Source organism: Rhinopithecus roxellana, chromosome 12 (genome assembly GCF_007565055.1).
Source record: "Rhinopithecus roxellana isolate Shanxi Qingling chromosome 12, ASM756505v1, whole genome shotgun sequence".
In the NCBI taxonomy this organism is placed as follows: Eukaryota; Metazoa; Chordata; class Mammalia; order Primates; family Cercopithecidae; genus Rhinopithecus; species Rhinopithecus roxellana.
In genome coordinates this window covers 31,252,548-31,273,604 of record NC_044560.1, presented here as the reverse complement: position 1 = coordinate 31,273,604, position 21,057 = coordinate 31,252,548, and the positions used below count along the sequence as shown (strand labels likewise).

Genomic DNA, 21,057 nt, shown 5'->3' with positions numbered 1-21,057 from the left:
TCACAGGAATGTTCTGAATATGGTAGAGTTAGAAAAAGGAAGCTGCATTGAGTTTTGGGGGATGTTTTACATCTTCCATTATGTTTCATAAGTCCGTTGTACCTCTCTTTGACTCTTCTCGCAGTGCTATGTCTTTCTTTATAATGAAGGGACTGGATTTGAATTCTAGGATATTCTCATGATAAATTTGTTTTGTTACTTCTTTTGTAAGCAGGGCATTCTATTTCTAAACCAAATGTGATCTCCTACTTGGAGCAAGGGAAGGAGCCCTGGTTGGTTGACAGAGAGCTAACAAGAGGCCAGTGGCCAGGTAAGTGAGGCACAGCAGGTAATGTGTGATTTGGCCAGTAGAGAGACTGCATCTTTTAGATGCTATCTGGGAAACTCTCCTCAAAGGCTTTTGGCCTGTTGTGCAAATGTAAGACCTTTTCTACATGAGCTTTCAGATGATCCTACCTTTCCCCCTTACCTAACACACTTTGCCTGCTTTTCTTCTCTTATTCTTCTCTCTCAGTTCTAACCAGCTGGTGCCCTCCTCCACCCTTTCTGGTGATACTCCTTTCTATCCATATTTTGGGTCCATTTCCTTCCTAGCTTCTCATCCCCCTTTGTATTTAGTCTAATAAAAGCATCACTGTCTCCAGAAATAGATTTTTTCCTGCACTGCCCAAGACTTATTTTCTTTTACTAAGTTTTTTTGGGATGGGGTTTATGCCTTCATTGATTCATTAATATTTTTTACCAACATTTACTGATTTTCTAACATGTATAAGGCACTCGGCTAGGTGCTGCAGAGTTTAAAAAAGGAATAAGCAATTTCAGAACTTACTGCCTAGTAGAAGTACTAGAACATGTCTACAAATAACTTCTTCAAAGTAGAACCACCATAAGCGAAGTTAAAATAGGGAGTTTAACAGAAAGCAAGGGCTAACAATGTAGAAGAGGGGTTGATCCACATAGAAGTCATAGGGGGAGATTTTGATGTGAGCGTCATTGACTTTATATAGAGGGTTGGAAATAAAGGGCCTGTGTCTCCGTGGAGAAGGTAAGAGCTGGCAAAGAGAGATTTGGTATGAAGGAGGAGGACAGCACATTCATTCATTTAGTTTATGCTTCTGGAGTGCCTATGGTATGCCCAGCACTATTCTCAACACTGAGGTTACAGTAATGAATAGAACATGCGTGATTGGGTGCAGTGACTCATGCCTGTAATCCCAGCCCTTTGGGAGGCTGAGGCAGGAAGATTACCTGAGGTCAGGAGTTTGAGGCCAGCCTGGCCAACATGATGAAACCCCATCTCTACTAAAAAATACAAAAATCAGCTGGGTGTGGTGGCAGGCGCCTATAATCCCAGCTACTCAGGAGGTTGAGGCAGGAGTATCACTTGGACCCAAGAGGTGGAGGTTGCAGTGAGCCAAGATCATGCCACTGCACTCCAGCCTGAAGAAAAACAAGAGCATGCATAATCTCTGTTCCCAGAGCCTACCCCACAGTGTAGGGAGAGATATGAAAATAGATGAATATATAACATACTAGGTAATAGTAAATACTAAAAAGAAGTAAGAAGTAGAGGAAGGGGATAAAGGATGATATTTTATGTGAAGAAGCAAGAGAAATTTACCATATCTTACCAAATGATATGGTAACATTTGGGCAGAGACCCAAAGAAGTACCACAGTAAGTCATTGTATATGGGTACTAGGCGGAAGACTGCCCCAGATAGAGGAACGCAGACCTTCAAAGGCCTGAGGCAACTGTGCATTGGCTGTGTTTGAGGAGCAGCTCCAGAGGCCAGTGACTGGTAGCAGAGGGGTACATGGGTGGGAGATGAGATCAAAGAGGCAGGAGTGGGAAAGAGTGGGTCAGTTACGTACAGTCTGCCATACAGGGAAATCTTTTCATTCTAAGACAAGAAGTCATCAGAAGGCTGTGCACCTAGAAATGGCTTGATGCAACTTATTTTTTTTTCTGTTTGTTTTTTATTTTTTTAGACAGAGTCTTGCTCTGTTGCCCAGGCTGGAGTGCAGTGGCATGATCTCAGCTCACTGCAACCTCCGCTTCCCAGGTTCAAGAGATTCTCTTGCCTTAGCCTCCTGAGTAGCTAGGATTACAGGCGCATGCCACCGCGCCCGGCTAATTTTTTTGTATTTTTTAGTAGAGACGGGGTTTCACTATGCTAGCCAGGATGATCTCAATCTCCTGACCTTGTGATCTGCCCACCTCAGCCTCCCAAAGCGCTGGGATTACAGGCGTGAGCCACCGCGCCTGGCCAGAGACAAGATACTTCTGAAGCTTTCAGACACTCACAATGTTTGGTAGTATTCATTTCATTTGACTTTAAGAGTGGTTTTTATTTTAAATAAATTCTTTCGCTCATTTATTTTACAAGTCATAGAATGTTGTTTTTCATTGTGAAAATTATCAAAAATACATGCCACACTCATCTACCCCTATTGTTGCACAAATATTTTCCTTTTTTTTCTTTGTTTTCGAGATGGAGTTTTGTTCTTGTTACCCAGGCTGGAGTGCAATGATGTGATCTCAGCTCACTGCAACCTCTGCCTCTGGGGTTCAAGCAATTCTCCTGCCTCAGCCTCCCGAGTAGCTCGGATTACAGGCACCCCGCCACCATGCCTGGCAAATTTTATTGTATTTTTCATAGAGATGGGGTTTCACCAGGTTGGCCAGGCTGGTATCGAACTCCTGACCTCAGGTGATCCACTTGCCTTGTCCTCCCAAATTCTGTGATTGCAGATGTAAGCCACCACGCCCCATGGCAGATAATTTCAAGTAAATCCAGAACCTCATGTCATTTCACCCTTACGTAATTTTATTATGTAATTCTAAAAAATATGGATATTTTCTCCCTTATATAACTTTAATGCAAAGTTATATAAATTTCACAGTGGTTTCTTCATATACTGGACCGCTTTATTGTCATTATATTGAGTACTTGTGAGAGTGGACGTCTTCACCATAGCATGATAATTAACTTGTTCATTTCTATATTTCATACTTTTAATCTGTTACTGAGTTTATTCTTTCAGTTTTTATGGACTTTGCAAAATAATAACATTTACCTATTGGTTTCCAGAGGGTGCTTTTACTTTTTTTTTGAAACAGGGTCTCGCTCTTGTCCAGGCTGGAGGGCAGTGGCACCATCATGGCCCAATGCAGTCTTGACCACCTCTTAGGCTCACGTGATCCCCCCACCTCAGCCTCCTGGGTAGATGGGACTACAGGTGCATGCCACCACACCTGGTTAATTTTTTGTATTTTTTGTAGAGATGGGGTTTTGCCATGTTGCCCAGGCTGGTCTGGAACTCCTGGGCTCAAGTGATCCTACTGCCTCAGGCTCCAAAAATGCTGGGATTACAGACATGAGCCACTGCTCCCAACCTAGCTGCCTAATTTTTTAGTTTTTTTGAGACAGAGTCTAGCTCTGTGATCCAGGCTGGAGTATAATGGCGTGATCTGGGTTCACTGCAACTTCTGCCTCCAAGATTGAAGCAATTCTCATGCCTTAGCCTCCCAAATTGCAAGGATTACAGGCGTGCACCACCACACCCAGCTAATTTTTGTATTTTTAGTAGAGACAGGGTTTTGCCATGTTGGCCAGGCTGGTCTCTAACTCCTGGCCTCAAGTGATCCTCCCACCTGAACCTCCCAAAGTGTTAGGATTACAGGAGGGAGCCACCTCGCTCAGCCGAGCTGCCTAATTTTAACTTTTCTTCAACACTTGTATTTGTTTACAATTTCACCAGCAGTATATGAACATTCCCATTGTTGCACATGCTTCCTAATATACGGTATTATCAAACTTTGATTTTTTTTTTTTTTTGAGATAGAGTTTCGCTCTTGTTGCCCAGGCTGGAGTGCAATGATGCAATCTTGACTCACTGCAACCTCTGCCTCCCAGGTTCAAGTGATTCTTCTGCCTCAGCCGCCGAAGTAGCTGGGATTACAGGCATGCGCCACCACGCCTGGCTAATTTTGTATTTTTAGTAGAGATGGGGTTTCTCCCTATTGGTCAGGCTGCTCTCGAACTCCTGACCTCAGGTGATCTGCCTGCCTCGGCCTCCCAAAGTGCTGGGATTATAGGCATGAGCTACCACACCCAGCCCAAACTTTGATTTTTATCAGTTAGTGAGTGTATAATAATAATTTGGTATGGTTTTAATTTACAGTTCCTTCTTTTTTTTTTTTTTTTTTTTTTTTTTTATTTGAGACGGAGTCTCACTCTGTCACTCAGGCTGGAGTACAGTGACACGATCTTAGCTCACTGCAACCTCCGCCTCCCAGGTTCAAGCAATTCTCTCACCTCAGCCTCCCAAGTAGCTGGAATTACAAGCACATGCCACCATGCCCAGCTAATTTTATATTTTTAGTAGAGATATGGTTTCACTATGTTGGCCAGGCTGATCTTGAACTCCTGACCTCAAGTGATCCACCTGTGTCAGCCTCCCAAAATACTGGGATTACAGTCTTGAGCCACCGTGCCCAGCCAAGTTTCTTTCTTGCTTCTTTTTTTTTGAGATGGAGTTGCCCAGGCTGGAGTGCAGTGGCCGGATCTCAGCTCACTGCAAGCTCCGCCCCCCGGGTTTCATTCTCCTGCCTCAGCCTCCTGAGTAGCTGGGACTATAGGCGCCCGCCACCTCGCACAGCTAGTTTTTTGTATTTTTTAGTAGAGACGGGGTTTCACCGTGTTAGCCAGGATGGTTTCGATCTCCTGACCTCGTGATCCGCCCGTCTTGGCCTCCCAAAGTGCTGGGATTACAGGCTTGAGCCACCACGCCCGGCCCAAGTTTCTTTCTTTACTGATGAGTTTTAGCACACATTTTCATATCATTTTTAGTTTTTGGAAATTCTTTTTTTTTTTTTTTTTGAGACAGAGTCTCGCATTGTTGGCCAGGCTAGAGTGCAGTGGTGAGATCTTGGCTCACTGCAAACTCCGCCTCTCGGGTTCAAACGATTCTTCTGCCTCAGCCTCCGGAGTAGCTGGGATTACAGGTGCCCACCACCATGCCCCGCTAAGTTTTTGTATTTTTAGTAGAGACAGTGTTTCACTGTGTTGGCCAGGCTGGCCTTGAACTCCTGACCTTGTGATCAGCCTGTCTTGGCCTCCCAAAGTGCTAGGATTCCAGGTGTGAGCCACCACACCCAGCTGAAATTCTTTAGTGAATTGCCTGCTCAAATCTTCTGCCTGTTTTTCTGTTGAATTGTCTGTATTTTTCTTTTTTATTTTATTTTATTTATTTATTTATTTTTTTTTTTTGTGACGGAGTTTTGCTCTGTCCCCCAGGCTGGAGTGCAGTGGCATGCACTAGGCTCACTGCAAGCTCCGCCTCCTGGGTTCACACCATTCTCCTGCCTCAGCCTCCCGAGTAGCTGGGACTACAGGCGCCCGCCACCACACCTGGCTAATTTTTTGGTATTTTTAGTAGAGACCGGGTTTCACCATATTAGCCAGGATGGTCTCGATCTCCTGACCTCGTGATCCGCCCGTCTCGGCCTCCCAAAGTGCTGGGATTACAGGCTTGAGCCACCGCGCCTGGCCATCTGTATTTTTCTTTTTTTTTTTTTTTTTTTTTTTTTTTTTTTTTTTTTTTTTTTTTTTTTTTGAGACGGAGTCTCGCTCTGTCACCCAGGCTGGAGTGCAGTGGCCGGATCTCAGCTCACTGCAAGCTCCGCCTCCCGGGTTTACGCCATTCTCCTGCCTCAGCCTCCCGAGTAGCTGGGACTACAGGCGCCCACCACCTCGCCCGGCTAGTTTTTTGTATTTTTAGTAGAGACGGGGTTTCACCGTGTTAGCCAGGATGGTCTCGATCTCCTGACCTCGTGATCCGCCCGCCTCGGCCTCCCAAAGTGCTGGGATTACAGGTTTGAGCCACCGTGCCTGGCCGTCTGTATTTTTCTTAATAATGTGTAAGGGTTCTTTATATATTCTGCTTATGGGACTTTGCATGTTCTACAAACTACAAGTATCTTTTTCTCCTCTGAATTGAATTTAGCTCTCTTTATGGTTTTCTTTTCTGTGAGCAGAAGTTTTTAATGATTACTGTAGTCAAATGTATCTATCTTTTCTTTTATGCTTCACACTTCTAGGGACTTAAGAAATTCTTCCTTAGCCTATATTTGAATCTTACATAAATGGAATCACCACATATGTATAGTCAGCCCTTCCTATTCGTGGATTCTGCATCCACAGACTCAACCAATCATGGATGTAAAATACATATAGTTGGCCCTCTGTATTAATAGGTTGAGAGCCATAGTTGGTTTAAACCAACTTACTGTGCCATTTTGTATAAGGGACTTGAGCATCTGCAGATTTTGGTGTCTGCCATGATCCTGGAACCAAACCTCAACCCCCCTCACTCCTCCCACCTGGTACAGAGGGCCAGCTGTACATTGTTGTCTTTTTTAATATATCTTTGCCTGCCACAAGGCCATGAAGATATTCTCCACTGTTTTCTTTTTAATAGACAATTCTTGTTCCTTTCCATTAGAGAAAAATGTTTTCCTCTAACAGGCTAAATTTTTACTGTGATAAATTCAGATATGGTTAGCTTTATTCCCGTTATGCTTTGCCTCTGGTAGCATTTTTCAGTCTGAGGACTTACATCTTTTTTGTGTGATAGGAAATTCTTAGTAGTCATCTCTTCAAATATTGCCTTGTTACCATTTCCTTTTTTCCTTCTGTTAGACTGACATAAAACGTCTGTATTATCTCCTGTGTCTCTTACTCTTCATCTGTTTTTCCATTTATACTGCCTTTATATATATTTCTTTGGCCTTCATTTGTGTTGATTTGCTAATATATTCTGTAACAATGAGTTTTACACTTTTCAACCTGTCCATTAAATTTTTCCCTTAAAATGGTATAAACTATGTTTATAAACCTAGTAGAATATATAGAATGTATATACATAAACATATAATTATGACAATAATCTTTACATCTGCAGACTTACATGTGCAAGAGATTTGTTAGGAAATACACTTAGGAATACCATGGCGGGATCTTGGTGTACATGCTTACTCAACTTGGCAAGGTGATGCCAAACTGTTTTCCAAGTGATGTATTAGTTTATGTGGGAAGTACTTTTGTTCCACCATCTCTCCTTATGATAAGATTTTTTCATTTTTTCATAATCTGATTGATGAGTATGAAATCTTATTTTATCATTTTAAATTAAATTTCCCTGGTCGTTATTGAAGATAATTACCTTTCCATACGTTTATTGGTCATTAGTGTCTCTTCTGTGTAATGTCATTTTGATCCCTTTTGTATTAGGCTAATTTGTCTTTTTCCTAAGATTTGTAGGAATTCCTTGTATAAATTCTAGATACTCGGCCGGGCGCGGTGGCTCAAGCCTGTAATCCCAGCACTTTGGGAGGCCGAGACGGGCGGATCACGAGGTCAGGAGATCAAGACCATCCTGGCTAACACGGTGAAAACCCCGTCTCTACTAAAAAATACAAAAAAACGAGCCGGGCGAGGTGGCGGGCGCCTGTAGTCCCAGCTACTCCGGAGGCTGAGGCCGGAGAATGGCGTAAACCCGGGGGGCGGAGCTTGCAGTGAGCTGAGATCTGGCCACTGCACTCCAGCCTGGGCGACAGAGCGAGACTCCGTCTCAAAAAAAAATATAAAAAAAAAAAAAAAAAAAAAATTCTAGATACTCATTTTTGGTCAATCACATGTTTTGTAGATATGTTTTCCAGTTTACATCTTTTTTATTCACTTTTGTTATGATATCTTTTGATGAATAGTAATTATTTGTGTTAATATTGTCAAATTGTATGTTTAATGGTTAAATTATATATCGCTTGTAAACATTTTTATCTTTTTCCTGTATGCTTTATACTTTTTGGATCATCAGAACCCTTTCCTAGCCCAATTTTCTATTTTAATTCCAAGATTTTTTTTTTTTTTTTTAGACAGAAAAAGTCAGACAGGCTAGAGTGCAGTGGAACAATCACAGCTCACTACAGCTTCTACCTGCTAGGCTCAGGTGATCCTCCCACCTCAGCCTCCTGAGACTGCAGGCACGTGCTGTCACTCCTGGCTAACTTTTTATATTTTTTGTAGAGACAGGGTTTTGCCATGTTGCCCATGCTGATCTCAAACTCCCAAGAATTGTTATGTTTTTGCTTTCTTATTAAAGCCCTATTAATGCAACTTTAATTGATTTTTATGAATAGTATGAGATGCAGATCAGTTATTTTTCCTGTATAGAAAACGAATTGGCTGGGTGTGGTAACTTATGCCTATAATCCCAGCACTTGGGGAGGTTAAGGCAGGAGGGTTGCTTGAGCCCAGGAATTCAAAACCAGCCTGGGTAACAGAGGGAAACACCGTCTCCTAAAAAAAAAATTATGTTTCCCTCTCAAATGAAAACTCCATCTATTCTTCACTGATCAACAATGCTCCTCTGTCATATATTCAGATTTCATATATGCACGGGTCTTTCTTGTTACATTGAGCCTTGTTATCCCTGCCTAAATTACTCACGTGTATATAAGAAGTCTTGATTTCTGGTAGGACATATCCCTCCACCTTTTCTTTAGGCGTGTTTTGGTTATACTTATCTCTGTGATCTTTCATATAGTATTAAAAATTCCTTTATGTTTTATTTAAAATGTTGAGTTTTTAATATGTATAATTACATTGAATTTGGCCGGGTGTGGTGGCGCACGCCTGTAATCTCAGCATTTTGGGAGGCCGAGGTGGGCAGATCGGTTGAGGCCAGGAGTTCGAGACCAGCCTGGCCAACGTGGTAAAACCCTGGCTCTACTAAAAATACAAAAATTAGCCAGACGTGGTAGCGCACAACTGTAATCCCAGCTACTCGGGAGGTAGAGACACAAGAATTGCTTGAACCCGGGAGGTGGAGGTTGCAGTGAACCGAGATTGTGCCACTGCACTCCCGTCTGGGTGATGGAGTGAGACTCTGTCTCAAAAAAAAAAAAAAAAATCAACAAAAGCAAACACAAAAATTAGCCAGTTGTGGTGGCGCACACCTGTTGTCCCAGCTACTCGGGAGTCCGAGGCATGAGAATTACTTGAACCCAGGAGGCAGAGATTGCAGTGAGCCAAGATGGTACTACTGTACTGTAGCCTGGGCAACAGAGCGAGATTCTGTCTCAAAAAAAAAAAAAAAATTACATTGAATTTTTATATCACTTTAGTAGTAACTGATATCTTTATTATATTAAATCATGTTTGCCATTATCACAGTACTTTTCTCCATTTATTTAGGCCTTCTTGATGGTATTTCAGTGTATTTTTATAAACTTATCCCAAAAAAGGGCTTATAGTTCATTTGATATTTTATTTCTAGGTATTTTCTGTATGTTTTTGGCAGTCTACAAATGCAGTTGACTTGTTTATTGCATGGGGTATAGACAGAGATAATTCCAGCTGGAGTGTAGTGGTGAACCCACAGCTCACTGCAGTCTGGACCTCCTGGGCTCAAGCGATCTTCCTACCTCAGCCCCCGAGTAGCTGAAACTGCAGATGTGTGCCCCCATGCCCAACTAATTTTTAAAATTGTGGTAGAAACCAGGTCTCCCTGTGTTGTCTAGGCTGATTTTGAACTCCTGGGCTCAAGTAGTCCTCCCATCTTGGCCTCCCAAAGTGCTGGGATTACTGCACCTGGCCCGAGATAAGCCTTCTAGTTTTGGCAGAAGGCACAGGAAATGGGATTCTTTTTTTTGCGAGGGTCAGAGTCTCGCTCTGCCACCCAGGCTGGAGTGCAGTGGCTCATTCTCAGCTCACTGCAACCTCCATCTCCTCGGTTCAAGCGATGCTCCTGCCTCAGCCTCCCGACTAGCTTGGATTACAGGCATGTGCCACCACACTTGGCTAATTTTTTGTATTTTTAGTAGAGATGGGGTTTCACCACATTAGCCAGGATGGGAGGAAATGGAATTCTTAACACCAAGAGAGATTGGAGCAATCTCTTGCTTGTGTGTGTATTTACATACATGTGTACATACATACATATATGTATATATACACAAATATGTGTCTATATTACCCCCCCCCCCCCGTTTTTGCACGTCCCAGCCTCCAGACAATCTCACAGCAGCAGCAGCAACAGTGGAAGCAGTGGGGGCCTGCAGGTATCTAAAACTACAAGGGGTAGGAATCTTCTTTTCCTATTAGAGTTGCTGTGGAGTGAACCCCCATTACTTTTTTTCTCTGTTTCCTCCTGCCATACCCAGGCATAGCTACAGAAAGTATAGAGCAGAGGGAGGTAACTAAAACCCCAGCATTATGACTGGAGAACTGAATAGGGGAGCTCCAGGGAACTAGAAAGTATCAAGAAGATCCCAGAAAGGAACAAGTTCAAAAAAGCAACCCATGTTCAAGTTCAAAAAACCCAAAGTTGGCCCCGGCATGGTGGCTCACGCCTGTAATCGCAGCACTTTTGGAGGCCGAGGTGGGTGGATCACCTGAGGTCGGGAGTTTGAGACCAGCTTGACCAACATGGAGAAACCCGGTCTCTACTAAAAATACAAAATTAGCTGGGCATGGTGACACATGCCCGTAATCTCAGCTACTCGGGAGGCTGAGGCAGGAGAATTGCTTGAACCCGGGAGGCGGAGGTTGGGGTGAGCCGAGATCATGCCATTGCACTCCAGCCTGGGCAACAAGAGCAAAACTCCATCTAAAACAAACAAACAAACAAAAAAGTCCAAAGTTCAAAAAAACTCAGTTTTTAGGAACTCTTAGGCTCATTTTTGCCTGAATATATGTGGATCTGTCCCTAAATAACATATCAAAGACTTTAAGAACTAAAGTGTAAGTTTCAGATTGGATTGGATGGTGCACACAGTGGACAAATCCAAATAACACTGCAAAGGCCTTGAAAACTGACACTGGAGTCACAGTCCACACAAGGCTTGTTGGAACTTGCAGCCTGAACCCAACACGGTCAATACCTATTAAAACAAAAGTATCAACCATCTCCATAGGATTTATTTTATGTTTTATTATTTTTTAATTTATTTTTTTTTTCTGAAACAGAGTCTCGCTCTGTCGCTCAGGCTGGAGTGCAGTGGCGTGATCTTGGCTCACTGCAACCTCTGCCTCCTGGGTTCAAGGGATTCTCCTGCCTCAGCCTCCCTGAGTAGCTGGCACTGCACACATAGTGGCACACGTCTGTGGTTTCAGCTACTCGTGGGCTGAGGTAGGAGGATCACTTGAGCCCAGGAGGTCCAGACTGCAGTGAGCTGTGGGTTCACCACTACACTCCAGCTGGAATTATCTCTACCCTATGCAATAAACAAGTCAAATTAACCACTAAGCCTAGCTACTTTTTTTTTTTTTTTTTTTTTTAGTAGAGACGGGGTTTTACTATGTTGGCCAGGCTGGTCTCGAACTCTTGACCTCAGGTGATCTGCCCGCCTCAGTCTCCCAGCGTGCTGGGATCACAGGCGTGAGCCACTGCGCCCAGCCAAGAATTTTAATTAGATGTATCTTGGTATAATTTCTGAAGTTCAAAGAAACAGAGAAAACTCCACTGAAGTAACAACCTAGTGAGTCAGGGTGTATCCTATACATGTTTGTGTTTGGTGCTGCCCCTGCAGTTCTCTAAAGTTCTGAATTAGTTACCAGCCTCAAGCTATCAGGGGATTTAATATAGAAATCTGGATTTCTGGTTTACTTTGGAGAGCTGGAAAGCAGCACTGGACCTTCATTCTTACATGACAGCTGTCTCCTGGATTTAACAAGCACTTAACCCCTTTGAGAAGGAGTACAGGCTCTTTCACTAACCACTGTCCGCACTATTGCCTACTCCCACACAGACCCTGAGGGCACAGCCTGAGCTGCAACGTACATTTGCAATATTACTTTCCTTAATTTCACCTTCATTACTGAAGGATATTTTTGCTAGATATAAAATTCTGGATTGACAGCTCTTTTTTTCAGCACAATAAATTATTGTTCCACTTTTTTCTGGCCTCCAGAGTTTATGAAGAGTAATCCAGTCATTCAAATCATTGTTTCACCTATAAGAATTATATTATTTTTTTACATTTCTTTCACTATTTATTTTGTCTTTCATTTTCAGCAGTTTGATTATGATATATCTGACTATGGATTTCTTTGGGTTTATCCTATTTGGGGTGGCTGAGCTTCTCAAAATGGCTTTGTTTGTTTTATCTTTCACCAAAATTAATAAGTTTTCAGCCATTATTTCTTCAAATATTTTTTGAGTCCTGTACTTTCTCTTCTTCTGAAACCCTGATGACACAAATGTTAAATCTTTTCTTGTTCTACATTCCCAGAGGCTGTGTTCTTTTTACATTTTCCATCTTATTTTCACTGTTACTCATATTAGCTAATTTCTTTTGAACTATCTTCAAGTTTATTGACTTTATTACCTCCATTCTGCTTTTGAGTGGTTTTTATTTCGGCTACTGCACTTTTCAGTTCTAAAATGTGTTTATTCTTCTTTATGTCTTCTACTCTTTTGCTGAAACTTTCTATTTTTATATTGGTTTGCAGAGTGTGCATGATTCCTTGTTCAAGCATTTTTAAAATAGCTGCTTTAAAGTCATTATCTGATAATTCCAACATGAATCACCTTTATTTTGGTGTCTGTTGTCTTTTGCTATGTGAGTTAAAATTTTCTTCATTCTTCATATGTTGAGTGATTTTGGATGGTATCCTAAGGCATTCTGAATATTATTCTGTAAGACCCTAGATCTTCTTTTAATCCTATGGAAGCCAGGCACAGTGGCTTACGCCTGTAATCCCAGCACTTTGGGAGGTCGAGGTGGGCAGATCACTTGAGGTCAGGAGTTCGAGACCAGCCTGGCCAATGTGTTGAAACCTGTCTTTACTAAAAATATAAAAAAATTAACTGTAGCCGGGCGAGGTGGCCGGCGCCTGTAGTCCCAGCTACTCGGGAGGCTGAGGCAGGAGAATGGCGTGGACCTGGGAGGCGGAGCTTGCAGTGAGCTGAGATCTGGCCACTGCACTCCTGCCTGGGCGACAGAGCCAGACTCCATCTCCAAAAAAAAAAAAATTAACTGGGTGTGATCTCAGCTACTTGAGAGGCTGAGGCAGGAGGATCTTTTGAACCCAGGAGGCGGAGGTTGCAGTGAGCTGAGATCACGCCCCTATACTCTCGCCTGGGCAACAGAGCAAGATTCCATCTCAAAAAAAAAAAAAAAAAAAATTTAATCGGCTGGGTGCAGTGGCTCACGCCTGTAATCCCAGCAGCTTGGGAGGCCAAAGTGGGTGAATCACAAGATTAGGAGTTCAAGACCAGCCTGGCAAAGATGGTGAAACTCCATCTCTACTAAAAATACAAAAGTTAGCCAGGCGTGGTGGCGCATGCCTGTAATCCTAGCTACTTGGGAGGCTGAGGCAAAAACAAAATGAAACAAAAACCACTTTCCTCATATATATTGCTCAGCAAAAAGGGAACCATCTGAGTACTAAGAGTTTTCATCAACCCTGGAAATTTGTTTTATTAGGGTTCTATATCATTGCCATATTTTCCTTCCAGAATTCATATTTTACATTCATTTTATTTCTTACATCAATTTTTCTTCCCTGTGACTTACTGTTTTCTGTCATCATTTTCATCCTTCTCTGAAAGTTTTTTAGACAATTCATTCCAGCTTTTTCCCTAGCTTTATTGAGGTATATTTGGCAAATAAAAATTATATATATTGGCTGGGTGTGGTGGCTCAAGCCTGTAATCCCAGCACTTTTGGGGGGCCGAGGCAGGTGGATCACCTGAGGTCAGGATTGTGTGACCAGCCTGACCAATATGGCGAAAGCCATCTCTACTAAAAATACAAAAATTAGCCTGGTGTGGTGGCACATGCCTGTAGTCCCAGCTACTTGGGAGACTGAGGCAGGAGAATTGCTTGAACCCAGGAGGCAGAGGTTGCAGTGAGCCAAGATTGTGCCATTGCACTCCAGCCTGGGCAACAAGAGCGAAAACTTTCTCAAAAAAAAAAAAAAATTATATATATTTACAGTATACAATTAGGTGTTTTGATATATGTGTACGCATTGTGAAATGATTACCATAATCAAGCCAATTAATGTATCTATCACATCACACAGTTACCAATTTGTATATATGTGTATATGGTAAGAACATTAAGATCTACTCCCATAATAAATTCCAAGTATATAATACAGTATTATAAACTATAGTTACCATGGTATACATTCTGTACTGGTATTACTATTAATGGTATATACTTACATGGCAGTACATACTATTAATATATAATGCTGTATATTAGATCTCCAGAAATTTTTTATTCTGCATAACTGGAACTTTGTACCGTTTGACCAATATATTCTTTCCTCCATCCCCCAACCCCTGGCAACCTCCATTCTACGCTCTTCTTCTATGAGTTCAACGTTTTAGAGTTCATATATAAGTGAGATCACTGCAGTATCTGTCTTTCTGTGCCTGGCTTATTTCACATATGCCCTCCAGCTTTATCTATGTTGTTGAAAGTAACAGGATTTTCTTCATTTTTAAGGTTTAATAATATTCCAGTGTTTGTGTATTTGTATGTATACACACACATTCCATTGTGTGTGTTTGTGTGTGTGTGTGTGTATACATATATACACCCACACATCACATTTTCTTTATCAATGTATCCATTGATTCCATATCTTGGCTATCATGAATGATGCTGCAATGAACATAAGAATGCAGATATTTTTTCCCCATACTGATTTGATTTCATTTGGATATATACCCAGAAGTGAGTTTGCTGGGTTATAGGGTAGTTTTGAGAAACCTCCATGCTGTTTTCCGTACTGGCTGTTTCAATTTATGCTACTAACAAGTGTACAAGGATTCCCTTTTTGCCACATCCTTTCCAACACTTGTTATTTTTTTGTCCTTTTGATTATAGCAGTTCTGACAGGTGTGAGAGGATTTTGTCTGTCTGTTTGTTTGTTTGTTTGAGATGGAGTCTCACTCTTGTTGCCCAGGCTGGAGTGCAGTGGTGTAATCTCGGCTCACTGCAACCTCTGCCTCTCGGGTTCAAGTGATTCTCCCGCCTCAGCCTCCCAAGTAGCTGAGATTACAGGTGCCCGCCACTATGCCTGGATACTTTTTGTATTTTAGTAGAGATGGGGTTTCATCATGTTGGTCAGGCTGGTGTCGAACTCCTGACCTCAAGTGACCCACCTGCCTTGGCCTCCCAAAGTGCTGGGATTATAGACCTGAGCCATGGTGTCCGGCAATGAGGTGATAGTTCATTGTGGTTTCAATTTCCATTTTCCTGATGATTGGTAGTGTTGAGTGTTTTTTCACCCGGCCCAAACTTTTTCTTGAAAAAAAGTTTTCTTTTTTTCTTTTCTTGAAAGGCAAATAGTAAGTATTTTAGGTTTGCAGTTCACACATTCTGTGTCATAACTACTCACTTCTGCCCTTTTAGCGCAAAAGCATCCATAGACAATACGTAACAAGTATGGCTAATAAAATTTCATTTATAAAAATCGGTGCAGGGCCATAGGCCATAGTTTACTGATGCCTGGGAATTTTCCATTAGGCGTATTCATTTCATCCTGACAATAGCCCTGTTAACGGTGTGATTGATTATTTATTTATTTATGTATTTATTGAGACAGAGACTCACTCTGTTGCCCAGGCTGGAGTGCAGTGGCGCAATCTCGGCTCACTGCAACCTCTGCCTCCCGGGTTCAAGCAATTCTCGTGCCTTAGCCTCCCCAGTAGCTGGGATTACAGGCGCATGCCACCATGCCCAGCCAATTTTTATATTTTTATTTTTATTTTTATTTATTTATTTTTTTTTTGAGACGGAGTCTCGCTCTGTCGCCCAGGCTGGAGTGCAGTGGCCGGATCTCAGCTCACTGCCAGCTCCGCCTCCCGGGTTTACGCCATTCTCCTGCCTCAGCCTCCCGAGTAGCTGGGATTACAGGCGCCCGCCACCTCGCCCGGCTAGTTTTTTTGTATTTTTTTAGTAGAGACGGGGTTTCACCGTGTTCACCAGGATGGTCTCGATCTCCTGACCTCATGATCCGCCCGTCTCGGCCTCCCAAAGTGCTGGGATTACAGGCTTGAGCCACCGCGCCCGGCCAATTTTTATATTTTTAGTAGAGACAGGTTTCACCATGTTGGCCAGGCTGATCTCAAACTCCTGACCTCAAGTGTTCTGCCTGCCTCACCCACCCAAGGTGCTGGGAGTACAGGTGTGAGCCACCATGCCTGGCCATTTCCCTTATTTTACAATTAATACTGTGGGATCCTATTATATGTCCCGTGTGTGTATATGCAATGAGACATTTTGTGTGTATATGATTAGAGTCATCCTTTAACAAGGGAGATAGGACTAAGGCATGTGTGTATTTTGCAAGCTTCCCAAAGTAATCCTGATCTATAGCAATGTTTGGGAAGCAGTGACTTATTTTGTTTTCCTAATCACTACCCTCACCTTATTAGGTAACCTGTCTTCTAACTCTTTTTTCCTCATTCATTTGTAAAAAAAAATCAGTGAAATTCTCCCATATTGATTGAAGTTTCATTTCTCCCAAATAAGAAAAACATGAGTGAATTACTTTCATATTTTCTTTCAGTCCTGGAATCAAGATGTGATACCAAGAAATTATTTCTGAAGAAAGAAATTTATGAAATAGAATCAACCCAGTGGGAAATAATGGAAAAACTCACAAGACATGATTTTCAGTGCTCTAGTTTCAGAGATGATTGGGATTGTAATATCCAGTTTGAGAAACAACTCAGCTCTCAGGGGGGACATTTCAATCAATTGGTATTCACTCATGAAGATCTGCCCACTTTGAGTCAGCATCCATCCTTTACATTACAGCAAATCATTAATAGTAAAAAGAAATTCTGTGCATCTAAAGAATATAGGAAAACCTTTAGACATGGCTCACAATTTGCTACACATGAGATAATTCATACCATTGAGAAGCCCTATGAATGTAAGGAATGTGGAAAGTCCTTTAGACATCCCTCAAGACTCGCTCATCATCAGAAAATTCATACTGGCAAGAAACCCTTTGAATGTAAGGAATGTGGGAAAACCTTTATTTGTGGCTCAGACCTTACTCGACATCACAGAATTCACACTGGTGAGAAACCCTATGAATGTAAGGAATGTGGGAAGGCTTTTAGTAGTGGTTCCAACTTCACTCGACATCAGAGAATTCACACGGGTGAGAAGCCTTATGAATGCAAAGAATGCGGGAAAGCCTTTAGTAGTGGCTCAAACTTTACTCAACATCAGAGAATTCATACTGGGGAAAAACCTTATGAATGTAAGGAATGTGGCAATGCCTTTAGTCAGAGCTCACAACTTATTAAACATCAAAGAATCCATACAGGTGAGAAACCTTATGAATGTAAGGAATGTGAAAAGGCTTTTCGTTCTGGCTCAGACCTTACTAGACATCAGAGAATTCATACTGGTGAGAAACCCTATGAATGTAAGATATGTGGGAAGGCTTATTCTCAGAGTTCACAGCTTATTAGTCATCATAGAATTCATACCAGTGAGAAACCCTATGAATATAGGGAATGTGGAAAGAACTTTAATTATAACCCACAACTTATTCAGCATCAAAATTTGTACTGGTGATGAGCCAGAATATATGAAATGTGTAGGGAGGCTTTTAATTATGGCTGAAAACAGAATTTATCTCGTTAATAATTTCCCTAGATGGAATAATGTAGAAACATTGTATTTGTGGACTACAGCTTATTCAGCCTGGGAAAAATAATGTTGGAGAAACACCCTATGATAGAATATATTTTGAAAACCTTAACTAAATGCTCACTTCTCTTGACATCAGATAGTTCAGTCTGTCGTACTGAAAATGACAGCACTTTTTTTTTTTTGTTTTGAGACGGAGTCTCGCTCTGTCACCCAGGCTGGAGTGCAGTGGCCGGATCTCAGCTCACTGCAAGCTCCGCCTCCCGGGTTTACACCATTCTCCTGCCTCAGCCTCCCGAGTAGCTGGGACTACAGGCAGCCGCCATCTCGCCGGCTAGTTTTTTGTATTTTTTAGTAGAGACGGGGTTTCACCGTGTTAGCCAGGATGGTCTGGATCTCCCGCCCTCGTGATCCACCCGTCTCGGCCTCCCAAAGTGCTGGGATTACAGGCTTGAGCCACCGCGCCCAGCATGACAGCACTTTTAACACCTTTCTAACCTTAAACATCAGAGAATTTTTGTAGAAATGTAGTCCTGTGGTTTTCATTTTTTCCTGTAATTTGTCTGTTACATTCTTAAAAATACCTTTAGTATCTGGGAGAAATGACCTCTTTATTTCTGAAGATGGCTTATTCCTTTCGTTCTTTATAACATTAAGGCTTTCTTACTGTAAAAATGTTCATGAACAACATTTTACGTAATAGAGATCCTTCAATATCTTCATGGTGTTTTGTTGTGTTACTGTAATATCACTTATGAAATCCTACTGGTGGATATCATAGTCTCCTCTAGATATTTTGCCATAATACATGCCAAAATACAAGTCCCTGATGGACATTCTCCCTAAGCGCATATTCGTATCATATCTTTTAACTGCAGAAATAGTGTGTGAGCCGGGCGCGGTGGCTCAAGCCTGTAATCCCAGCACTTTGGGAGGCCGAGACGGGTGGATCACGAGGTCAGGAGATCGAGACCATCCTGGCTAACACAGTGAAACCCCGTCTCTACTAAAAATACAAAAACTAGCCGGGCGAGGTGGCGGGCGCCTGTAGTCCCAGCTACTCGGGAGGCTGAGGCAGGAGAATGGCGTGAACCCGGGAGGCGGAGCTTGCAGTGAGCTGAGATCCGGCCACTGCACTCCAGTCCGGGCGACAGAGCGAGACTCCGCCTCAAAAAAAAAAAAAAAAAAAAAAAAAAAAAAAAAAAAAAAAAAAAAAAAAAAGAAATGGTGTGTGAATATATTTTCCTTATAAAAGATGCAAACATTACAAAAAGGCAAATGTACCCTTTGACCATTGTCTTGTGTCCATTCCCTTCCCAAAGTGTAGTCTTTATCAGTTTATTGTTTATTGCTGATCATTTTTCTGTTTATATGTACATGCGTGTCTCAGTAAACATTAGAAAATGGGGGATAATTATAATACCTACCTCATAATGCTTTGTGAGGGTTAAATAAATTAAGGCCCATAAAGTGCTTAGCAGTGTGCCTGACATGATAAATGCATACTCACTGAATGTTAGTCATCATCATTATATTCATTGTCATCAGTATTATTATTTGTAGAAAGGCTTTTTAACTTCTGCAGAACATAGTCACCATTAGGCAGGGTAATTGACTGAAGAAAGACCCTTTTTGAAGGTAACAAGTTAAGAAAATTTCCCATCATCATGTACTTCCTGTTGAACATGGAATCATCCTAGCTGTTGGTGGGGAAAGTACTGTGAATAATGTGTGTGAAGGGCTTTATTCCGGAATACTCTTTTTGCCACATTATATACGCAGTAAAAAAGAAAAGAGAACATAAACAAAATATCGGTGCACTGAGGAAAAAATGTATGAAAAGAGAAACAGCATCATATTTAAAAAACGGACAGAGATAGAAACATAGTTACGGATTTAAAAGGTTATATTAAATATAATGCTTTTTTCTGATATGTTTGAAAATTTAAACAAAATGTTTTTTAAGGCAAGTATACATCAATATTGACTCCAAGAAATTTAGGACTCTTAGAAGACTCTCATAAACACAGAGAATGGGAAAAATTCGCATGTGATCAATTAACTATTACTAATGAAGCACCAAATTCAGTTTCTTTCTAAGGAAAACTTGATCAAATGTTCAAGGAACTATTTCAGTTATATAGAAGGACACATCTTGGCTCACACCTGTAATCCCAACACTTTGGGAGGCCTCAGTGTTAGGATTATTTGAGGCCAGGAGTTTGAGACCATCCTGGCCAACATGTTGAAACCCCATTTTTAGTAAAAAATACAAAACTTAGCCAGGTGTGGTGGCACATGCCTGTAATCCCAGCTACTGGGGAGGCTGAGGCAGGAGAATCACTTGAACGCAGGAGGCGGAGGTTGCAGTGAGCCAGATCACGCCACGGCACTTCAGCCTGAGACAGATTGAGACTGTGTCTCAAAAAAAAAAAAAAAAAAAAATGTGCACAGTGTAGCTTTGTTTGGGGTTAAGTTAGTGTTTTGAAATGGGCCTTCCCTGTGCTCAAAGCATGCTTAGCAAGCAGCTCCCCACACTGGACAGATCGCATGTGTGGAAGGATGAAGTTTATGTCTGTAGAACTGTTATTTTATGCCCCACTTCCTTTTTTCTTAGATCCTGTGTAGACGGGTCTCTCTGAACGTTGTGTTACTTTACTGGCATAAGGAAGTAAAATATTTCATAATAAATTTGAGAAAGGTAGAGTGAGTAAAATATCTGCAAATGAGAGAATTACTAAAAATGGACTGTTGTAATATTTTGCATTATCAAAATGAGAATTGCCCAATGAAATTTTTTTTACTTTCTTGTGTGCTTATAAGTCTTTAAAGTTCCTCATCTAAAATTAGAGATAGTGCATTTGCACCCAAATTAATGAAGCAATACCATTAAAGAAAAAGAAAAGGGACTGGGTGCGGTGGCTCACTCCTGTAATCCCAGCACTTTGAGAAGCCAAGGCAGGTGGATCATGTGGTCAGGAGTTCAAGACCAGCCTGGCCAATATGGTGAAACCCCATCTCCACTAAAAATATAAAAATTAGCTGGGCGTGGTGGTACGTGCCTGTAGTCCCAGCTGCTCGGGAGGCTGAGGCAGGAGAATTGCTTGAACCCGGGAGGCGGAGGTTGCAGTGAGCCGAGATCCTGACCGCACTCCACCCTGGGCGTCAGAGTCTCAAAAAAAAAGAAAGAAAAAATGATTATCTTTGCTCTTCTCCATTCCTCATTCCCTTCCCTCTGTCCATTTTCTTCTGAATAATGTTTAAAGGTTGTGTATGTTACCCATATATATCTTCATGCTAAAACATTAACACACAATTATTTATTTTATTATGTTTTTACAGTAAAATGGATAACTA

General features: G+C 41.7%; 1 protein-coding gene across 2 annotated transcripts in view; it reads left to right on the top strand.

The window, feature by feature from the left end:
- Positions 1-17,947, top strand: part of LOC115900666 (zinc finger protein 566) — a 36,412-nt gene extending 18,465 nt beyond the window's left edge. The window contains exons 4-5 of one of the 2 annotated variants that reach the window (XM_030941653.1): positions 212-310; positions 16,601-17,947. In XM_030941653.1, coding sequence (XP_030797513.1) covers positions 212-310; positions 16,601-17,625 — 1,124 coding nt within the window. In that variant the 3' untranslated portion in view covers positions 17,626-17,947. The remainder of the gene's footprint in view (positions 1-211; positions 311-16,600) is intronic. The other variant, XM_030941654.1, reaches the window with a different exon arrangement.
- Positions 17,948-21,057: the final 3,110 nt, after the last annotated feature.